Source organism: Ipomoea nil, unplaced genomic scaffold (genome assembly GCF_001879475.1).
Source record: "Ipomoea nil cultivar Tokyo-kokei standard unplaced genomic scaffold, Asagao_1.1 scaffold0937, whole genome shotgun sequence".
Taxonomy (NCBI): Eukaryota; Viridiplantae; Streptophyta; class Magnoliopsida; order Solanales; family Convolvulaceae; genus Ipomoea; species Ipomoea nil.
Genome location: NW_017617365.1, coordinates 288,350 through 298,738, shown reverse-complemented (window position 1 = coordinate 298,738; position 10,389 = coordinate 288,350). Strand labels below are relative to the sequence as shown.

General features: G+C 35.8%; 1 protein-coding gene across 1 annotated transcript; it reads right to left on the bottom strand.

The window, feature by feature from the left end:
* Positions 1-3,130: 3,130 nt before the first annotated feature.
* On the bottom strand, positions 3,131-6,457 carry LOC109179570 (bidirectional sugar transporter N3-like). Its single transcript, XM_019329071.1, has 6 exons — positions 6,254-6,457; positions 5,916-5,952; positions 5,613-5,823; positions 5,140-5,301; positions 4,356-4,475; positions 3,131-3,612 (listed from the first exon to the last, which is right to left on the bottom strand). The coding sequence occupies exons 1-6, from the start codon at positions 6,303-6,305 to the stop codon at positions 3,247-3,249; spliced, it is 948 nt and encodes a 315-aa protein (XP_019184616.1). The 5' UTR covers positions 6,306-6,457; the 3' UTR covers positions 3,131-3,246.
* Between the last annotated feature and the right edge of the window lie 3,932 nt (positions 6,458-10,389).

Below are 10,389 nucleotides of genomic sequence, written 5' to 3'. Positions count from 1 at the left end.
CCTATGGGCTTAAGGTTCCTAGTTCAGGCAAAGTTCCACGATTCATTGGCCCGGGGTGGGTTTTCGTTTTCCCGCGTTTGTTGTTTCCCCGAGCCCCGTTGTCCCTCGTTGTACCCCGTTTGATGTTTATAGGTCTCGTATGATTTTTTGAGTACCGTTCTAGGAATTTATGTGTAGTGCGTATCGTTGCTATTATACCTTGATTGTTACTGTTGATTATATGTTGATTGATTGAATGATGATGGGTATTGTGATCATTGCGCAATGATGGTTGAGATCGATGATAATGAAATTGTGATTGGTGGAAATGAATTGTTGGCGGATAGCACAACGAGTGCTCGGTTATCGTGCTAAAGGCACGGACCACCCCTTAGACTTGCTGGCTAAAGGCTTGTGTCAGGGTATAAGCGCCGCGGTGCCATGTTTGAGCTATATGCACTGACCCCTTGATTATAGTGTTATAGGCACGGATCATGCGAATGGCACTTCGGTGCTACCATGTTGGTGGACTTGTTAGTGGTTTCGGTGTGGGGCATGTAGTTGCCCGGAGGAATAAGGGAGGTGATATAAGGGTGGCCTGGAGGTACAGGTTGGAACTGATATAAGGATGGAGAGGAGTAAAGGTTGGAAGATGGATTTTGCGCTTTGATGATTACTTGCTAATTGATTGTCATTGGGTCCCATTGTTGCCTTTAATTGCCATTCATGAGCTTACTTGTCTATTATGCCTTGATGGTGTCTCGAGTCTTAGCTTGATTCCGATTTTAAAGCTAGAGTTACTCAGGATTATATATGTATTCCAGTTTCAAAATGATTTCCTATATTTATATTTATTGTACTTAACGTGTGGGAGTTGGTTACTCAGCATTATTCGCTGACGGTTGCTATACCATATGTTTTACAGGTGCTGATCATTAGCTACAGAGCGCGCTAGTCGGACTCGTAGGCTTAGCTTAGTTAGTCCCAGCTTTAGTAGATGGCCGGCGTGCCGTGGATTGTATTTGAATATTGACTTATGGATTACGCATGTTTGGATAGTTTTAGCCTGTGCATCTAGGTTCTCAAACCTAGGTGTAGCATAGCACCCCGACTCTTATGTATAGTTTATGCTCTGTTTGGATGATTATTGTTAGATTGCCTTTATTATATAAGTTTTAAATGTTTTAAAAATTAGGGGTGTTACAGTTTAGATTAGTGCGTAGTTTGAGTTAGTAGTTCTAGTTTAGATTCTACTGTTAAACTTTTGATGTTAGATATTGTTGTTGACATTTTGTTGGTGCTTGGACACCGAGGCTTGTATCCCCTAGTTTTAAGGTTGTTAATTGATGAAGTTTGACTTTGATTAGTTTATCCCTTTTAGCCTGTGCAGTCACCGCGAGCGGTGACTGTGGCGGTAACACCCGTTGGATGGTTTTGGTTGAATTAAGTAATGAATATTACTTTATTTTCTTATTTAGCTTATCTTTTTAAGTTAAGTATTTGGGTTTTAGATTAAGAAAAGTGGGGTGTTACACCTATTTCTACTTATTGGGGATTGGAGGTCCCAATAGGGTGTATACACTTAAGGATTTAGGGCTGTCTCCATGAATCGGATCTTTGACCTCGCGGAAACCATAATCGGGTCTTTTGACCCCACGCATCTCTATCGGGTCTTTTGACCCCGCGGAATCTATGAATCGGGTCTTTTGACCCCGCAAAATCTAACTGACTGATTTGGAGCCCTCCACACTAATCCACTTTGGTATCGAATCATTGAGGTTGACTCCGCGGTGTATGATTGTTGATTGTGTCCTTTGTGGACTTGAAGCCCTAAACTATTATTGATTGTGTGATTACATTGAGAATTGATTCATGCCTGATTACTATGATTGCTCTATCCTTCCTATCGATCTTGATTCACTATCGTTATCTCGTTGAGTTGGTCCTTAGTGATGTCCTTGTGGTATAATGTGGTATTGTTGAGTATATCTCCTGTATGGTCTGGTCTTGATTCCATTCCTTGTGATTTACTGAATTAGAGTTGATTAGAGATATACTTATGTATTTCCAGTCTCAAAGCTATTTCAAAGTATAAAAATGTATATGTATCTTTACACATTGGAGTGGGGTTACATAGTATAATTGCTAATGATTTCAAACTGTTTTCAGGTATGGAGTAGTCAGCTTTTGAGAGCACGCTAGTTGGAGTCTACCTCCCCTCTTAACTAGTTTACTTTATTAGTTTGCTTTTTGGCCTGTGAGCCTATGATACATTACGATGTTTAGTATGACTTCTGTAGTATGACTTCGTATGTTGAGGATTTAGACTAGCATGTGCATTTAGGTTGTGATAACCTACTAACCTAAATGTGACATAGCATCCTCACGTTTTGTTATTAGCTTCCGCAAATTATCTATGACAATTAGACTTTTATTATCTATCTCTTTTAAGTTTAAATGCTTAAAATTATGCCTAGTTTTGGAGGTGTTACATTATTATTATATACGAAGTTAATTGTATTCCTTATTTTATAGCTATCCTCATTTACTCTTTCAGTGAACATATCGCGTGTCTCTAGTTCCTTTATTTATTTGCATTTTATTTGTTTTTATTTTTCTGTTTGTCTTGTGCCTGACACTAGATTGAGATTCTGATAATTAATTTAATTGTGTAGGAACCAATAAAGTCTCTTGCATTTAAGATTCACAAATTTACAAAAGTATTCCCCTATTCTTAATAAGATTCACATTTTGTGGAGCATAACTTTACCATTATATTATTGATGTGAGGTTTTAATAGGTTGAGATTTATCAAGGACTTTGTGGTCCACTAGTACCAAGTTGCTCCCCTATATGGGAGGTTGTGAGTTTAAGTCTCAGTGGAGGTAGATTATTGACTCTTTGTGCTTCAGTAGGTTGAGAAAGTAGTTATGAACAGATCGAGTAATACACAAAAAATGTGTTGAGATTTGAAATAAATAAAAAAAAAAAAAGGGAAAAAACTTGCCAATCAGGGGAATAATTATATTGTGAGGGCAATTAATATTTTTGATTTTATTATGATTGTAATTAAACAGTATACTAATTTTGTTAATAGATTATATTGCATCATGAGTTTGTGTTAACGATATGTGACGAATCTAAAAGAGTATTTCATATAAAATTTTTTGTATTGAAAATAAATCAAGACTTGTTGTAACATTAAATGATAACAATAATAAAAGGTGATAAACATATAATAAAGTCTGGAATGGAAACAACAATAAATCAAGCAGCACTACACACCACAAGAACAGGGTGCTCCATATGCACACTGTTCACTTGCCCTAACTGGCTTTCATCATCTCCGTCAGGGATTTCTGGTGGCCGTGGAATGGTTCTTCTCTCGTCGTCTTCTTCTCCTCTATTATTCTTTCCCCCGTCGTTGTCGTCAACCACCGGAGTTTCAGTGATCTCATTCTCATTCACAGGATGCACTTGTTCAGCGGCGCCTATCACCACCACGTTTATTATGTGCTCCGGCGGCACCGCCTTTTTGTCCTCACCCGCCGCCTTAACCGGCTTCGCATTCCGGTATATCCCATATAACACCATTTGCACCATTCCCAATATAAACCCCAACACGTTTGGTAGCTGCACAGTTTACATCATAAGCGATATAATGTTCAGCGTAGTCAAACATCATCATAAAGACAAGCTTCAATTGCGTAATAGAGTCAAATTTTAACCAGCTTTGTTGACTTGAGTGGCCGTGCACTCTCATCTCTTAAGAGAGGTCGAGAGTTCAAACCCCTTTTCGTATGGTTAATTATTATTGTGTGGATCATCAAGTTGTGCGGACCATATTTTGTATACTGTAAAATAATGTACAGTATATTCAGGGGATGTACATTATTTTTGTACTGAGTGTCCATTATATTGTATAATGTACACTCAATACAAAAATAATGTATATTTAGTATATTAAAAATGTACTTTTTGTTATGGTCTACATAACACTATGTAGACCATGGTCCACACAATAATTTGCCTAGTGCGGTACGGGCTTAAAGTTGCCTCATACAGTTAGGGTCTGTTCAGAACACCTTATGGTCTGACTAAAAATAGAGTCAAATTTTGACGAAAGATTATAAAGAATCTTTTTACTGACAAACCTACCATCACTATCCAATGGTGTGCATTTGTAAACCACGCTTTGTGACTCTAGCAGAAAAAAAAGTACAAGGAAGCAATAGGATGCTCTTGTTGGCGTGGAGTCGAACTTGTAATTTTGTTATTACCAAGTTAACCGTCTTATTAACTTGGTGGGGTTGTTAAATAAATAATCCTAAATTATTTAGGCAGGCATGTTGTGATTAAAAAGTTTAGTTACTTACTGCAATGCATAAGTCCTTCAATAGCATGCCATAGCCGAACCACATGACTGCGGTGAGTGTGAGGAAGAAAGACAATCCAAATGGCATAAATTCTACACTCTTCGTTCTCACCACTTGAAACTGCCATGCCATGCCCAAAACATATAATGAGTACAAAATAAAATGTCACACACACATATTATATTGATGACTTGGCATTTTTCACATAACACATTTAAAAAAAAAATAATCTTTTCCCGATCTGATTTATTCGATCATTCTTTTTCCATTTTAAGAAAATAAGTGAAAATAACAGTCCTTTAACACCTTTACCATTATGACCGTTTATGCTATGTCAATTGAGTTGGAAAAAATTGTGACAAAAATTACTCTCATATTTAATTATTATTATTTTTTTTTTTTTTGGCAAAAGGAAAAGATATTGGCCCGGTTTGGTAAAATAATTAGCCTATTAATCAATTTTATCTTATTTGATCACTATTAGTTGTTTCTTGGTTAAACAATCAATATTTGTGTTTGAATAATTAGTTTTTTTTTGTAACAACTCATTGCTCAAAAATGCTAAAATTCAAAAATCTCCTCAAAATAGTTTTTTGATCAGATTTTTGAGAAAGTCAAAATGCTAAAATTTTTATCAAACATTTTTCTACAATCAGCTAATGTTATCAATTAGTCAAGCTTACTAACATAATCAGCTAACAGCCATTTACTAAATACCCATTATAAATTTCCCTTGTATGTTAATATATCATGCTAGCTAAAAGTTAATTATATTACTACTTACCACAATGCTGAGGGGAGAAGCAAACACGCATACAGAAACCGCCACACAAATCCATCCCACAACGTTCACACGAAGCGTGCCAGAAAAAGGAAACATAGTAGTCAGGAAAATTCCTGAGTACAAAACTCCGATCAACAAAATCACTAGCTTCACTGTCTGACGCTGCACGTGCGCACACACATATATATAATTAAACAAAATGAATAATCTAAACAAAACCTTTTTTCGTTCCAGGTCTATAATCAGGTGAGAATCAACATTAACCTACAAACAGCAAACTTGTGAAGGATTGTATTACACTTACTACATGATTGCACCACAGGGTCCTTCCCGCATGTCTTGGAGCCGTAATCCGTAGCAGTGCAATCATGTAATAATTTCGGTGCAATTCTTCACAAATTCACAGTTTACAGGTTAAGTTTGACTCTCACCTGATTAGAATTCGTTTGTTAATGTTGCGCTTAATTAGTTACCTTAGCATCTTTTGTTGCATAAGCAAGAAAAATAGAGATATAAATGGTCTCTATAACGCATCCGAAGGAGTTTATAGAGATGAGAAGCGGCGCATTCTTCTTTAGGAAAGCATAATACATCCACAGCATCGCAGAAAACAAAGCTACCACATATGGCACTGCTTGATACCCCATCGTCGATTTCGCTTTGCAGATCCGAATGAACATAGGCCTGAGCCAACGTAACGAAAAAAAATTACTTTTGGCGTTACTAATTAAATGGATATATAGTTACTTTTGGCGTAACGAAAAAGAATTACTTACAGTGGAGCGAAGTAAACCAAAATCGATACAATGTTACCTGAAACATTAATGTATAAATGTTATTTATTTTGTTAATAAGGTTATAGTTGAAGCAATTAAGTGTGACGTGTTGAAGAATATAATATATAGCAATAGAGAAGAGGAAGGTTGGTCATGCAAACCATAGTGCAGTCGTGTATGAATAAATAGAAATGTTAGTTTTCATTTCATTTCAAATTAAGCAACATAGGAGAACAGTACAGCCTAAAGAAAAGACAATAATATAATATAATTACCCGCATGGGCAGCTTAACTGGTCACAAAGGTAAAAATTTGGAAGAATAATATAATATAATTACCTAGGACTCCAAACACAAACACCAAGGGATGGTGAAGATCAAAAACAGCCATCTCTCCTAGCTAGATAGCAGCTACAAAGAACAATCAAAATGGTTTCCAATCTCTCTCTCTCTATGTATATATAGGTAGAAAAATGGTAAGGAGGCTGGGTCTCTTTGAAACCCTTAGCTCTCTTCTTGAAAGAAATTTTTCTTCCCACAAATTCATGCAAAAAACACTGAGTGGGGTGTTAGTATTTATACAGGAGAGAAAGACAACTCATCCTTATTGCATGACGTACGTATAATTGCAGGTGGCGTGCATTCAATTAACTTTCCCAACCAAAAATATAATAAAATCCAAAATTCTGTGCTATCATATATATTTGGTAATAATTTGATATCTTAAAAATATTACTATTAAAACATTATTATTAAAACATTATTATTATTATTATTATTATTATTATTATTATTATTATTATTATTATTATTATTCCAAGTTTTTTCAAGGAGTTGAATCTAGAGATCGAGCTGATCGAACTGCCTTGTATGATTGAAAGATTTTTGAGCTTCATAGGACCACTTTTTATTTTATTCTATTTTTTGTTCATTTGATTTTATTTTAATTATTTTCTATATCGAAGACAAATTAAAGGGAAAGTCCAAAACAGAAGAAACGGGAAAAGTTAACATTACTCCAGATGCTTCCTAAATTCTAGCTTCTTGCTCTACAATAATTTTGTAGACCCTATTCTTTTCATTCTGGAACTGAAAATAATTAATTTTATTATTATTATTATTATTATTATAAAAATTAAAATATATTTGTATTTAACGATATTTCAGCGATTTTGTTTATGGATGACTAAAAATTGCTATGGCACAATAATACTAGGACCAAAAGATGATAATTTAATAAAAAATGACTAAAAGTGGACTATCACATATAAATCTGCTAGGACCAAAAATAGAATTAACTCTCATACCAAATTTGTAGAGTTTTGAAACCTAAATATTACACAAAATTGAAATTTCAAAATCTTATTAATTCCTTTTTGAGTGAATTTCATTTTTGGTCCTACTGTTATAGGGGCGTTTCCAATTTTAGCCCACCTTAATTTTTTTTGCCACTTTACAACCACTGTTATTGAATGTGTTCCACTTTTAGTCCACTGTTAATATTTTCGTCAAGAAGCCGTATAATCCAATGGTATTTTGGTCTTTTTATGATTGTCTCTTCTCTTTTAATCCAGGCACTTCGTCCTCCTCCTCCGATATTCGAAGATGGCTCTTCGAACAACGAGAATGGGAAGCCAAAGCTACATCGTTTCGTTCGTTCCAACATGGGCCGGCGAGGTTTCTTAGGTTTTAGGTTTAATGTTCTCATTTCTTTTAGTCAAACATAGTCTTGGATGAGAAGAAAGATCAAAATACTTCTAGATTACACGACCTCTTGATGGAAATACTAACAGTGGACTAAAAGTGGAACACATTCAATAATAGTGGTCATAAAACAAAACAAATTAAGGTGGACTAAAATTGGAAACACCTATATAAGAGTAGGACCAAAAATGAAATTCACTCTTCCTTTTTTCATTTCCCTAGAGCAAATCATATTTTTGGTACAACATATCGAAGAATCAATTCCCGGTCCTAAAGGCAAAATGGCATAAATTTAGTAATATTTTTTCGTACAAAACATGTAATCACACAAACCAAAAATCTTAATATTTAATTTGTTGGAGGAAATTAATTAATTAATATAATATTCATTTCCATTATAATAAACTAATCCTAAAATGTCATTGATACGTAATGTGTTAAAGGTGCATGAAATCTTGTGCGTTTCTTCCATTTTTAAGCAAAGTTTAGGGAAGGGGCGTGCATGAAAACATGGCAAAAATACCGTAGAATGATTCACATACATAATATTTCAACCCAATCATCAACCATCATATTTGTTTGTATTTGGTTTTGGCTGTTAGTGGTGTATATATGAGAATGAGAATGCCACAGGTTAGTTGTATCCACGTACCCCCTACTATACGTTTTTGCCTGGTCGTTTTCTACTTCTAATTAAGTCCCACAATCTCATAATAGACCAATAATGGAACAGCTGCCTAGCTAGCTAGTTCAATCTATTCAGCTACTCGAACTTTAACGTTGAATGAAGAATCGTGAAGGTTTTAATGTGAGACACACATCATGTGAAACATGTATAATCTGCTCTAATATCGATCAATTATATATCAAGTTAACAGCTAATATTTATTACTTCCTCTATCCCATTTTATACTTCCTCTATCCCATTTTACATGTCTTGTTTACTATTAATTAGTCAAACAAATTCTTTCTTATTTACTTATTTTCTTTAGGGAGTGTTGAGTAAATGGTTGTTAGCTGATTGGGTTAGAAGGTTTAATTAGTTGATAGCATTAGTTGATGGTTGATACGAACCTGTATCAAGCCGGCACCGCTTTGAGTGGATGCAGACTCCAAAGATGGAATTAGGGGAGGGGAAAATCAGGGAAAGAGATGGAGAGAGAGGGATAGAGATTTCAGAGAAGGAAGATGATAGCAAAGAAGAAAAAGATAATAATAATTCGCATATCTTTCCCCCTAGCATGCAGGGTGATTATATACTAAGTTACTCCTATTATGCTTAGGACTATGATTCCTAATTAATATGATATAATAATGTATTAGGACTAAACTAATGTATCCTATTACGAATAAACTTAGTCTAACAAATGTAATCAACCATCCATGCCGGTTTCCTTCGTTTTCTCCTTGGCCTAGTAGCATGGGTTGTTTCTTTTCTTTCTCCCAATTCTTGATTTTCACCTTCTTCTACTGTGGATATACTCGTATCACTCCCCTTCTCTTCGACGACCACCTTGTCCTCAAGGTGGAGATTCGGGTACCATCGTTCCATTTCCTTGGCAGCTTCCCAAGTGGCGTTTTCTGGACTACTATCTAACCATTGCACTAAGACTTGGCGTTGTATTTTTCCATTTTTTAGAACATTTTGTCCCCCACAGAGTGCTAGTAGAGCTGAAATTGGTGATCGGCCCACAATTTCTTCTGGTAATTGGACCTCTATATTTTCTTCAGTTCCTATGTGTTTCTTGAGTTGTGAGACATGGAATACTGAATGAATTCTTGCTTGTGGTAGTAGCTCGAGGCGGTATGCAACTTCCCATATTTTTTCCAAGATGTTGAATGGACCATAATAGCGTCGTGCTAGTTTGTTAGAGCTTCTACGTGCTACTGATATCTGTCTATATAGTTGTAGACGAAGCCAAACCTTATCTCCTACTGAAAATTTCATTTTGCTTTTTTTTTTTTGGCATTGGCTTTTTGGGCCATGCGATGCTGAGCTTCCCGAAGATTGTGTTTCAGTGGCCTTATCAATCTGTCACGATCCAACAATAATTCATCTAGTGCTTGCACTGTTGGTGTGTCTTTTGTATACGGTGCTAAGGTGGGTGGTGGTCTTGTATATAGTGCTTGAAATGGAGTCATTTTAATGCTGCTGTGGTAGCTTGTATTGGCGCAAAATTCTGCCCATCCCAAGTATGACGTCCAATTGGTTGGTTTGATGTGAGTAAAAGCCCTTAAGTATTGCTCTAAGCCTCGATTCATTACTTCTGTATGCCCGTCAGTCTGTGGATGGTATGATGTGCTTCTCTTCAGTGTTGTGCCACTTAGTGTGACCTTCAAAGTATGTAACTGTAATTGCTCAGCAATTTTGGGTTGCACAAAGTTGTGGGTGCTGCCACTATCTATTAAAATCTGTAACTTTCGGCCACTAACTTCTCCCAAAAGTTTAAGTGATCTGGGATTACCCGGGCCTGCCAATGAGTTTAGACTGAAAATATCTCCTGCGATTATGTCATCTTGCTCATGCACTATGGTTTCTTCTTCTAAGATTGGATCTTCTGTGGTTTGCTGTGTCAATTTTGACAATTTCCTTGGGAATCCTCAAAACGAGACTCGCCGAGCCGCTTTGTGATATTCTGTAAAAATTCCTTCCATGTAGTTAACATTCCATTCCTTTTCATCCATTGATACCACCCAGAAGTAATCCATTCCATTGTGAATCCTAATATTCACAATTGCTGTGTGTCGGGTGTATCATAAAAATCAAAATA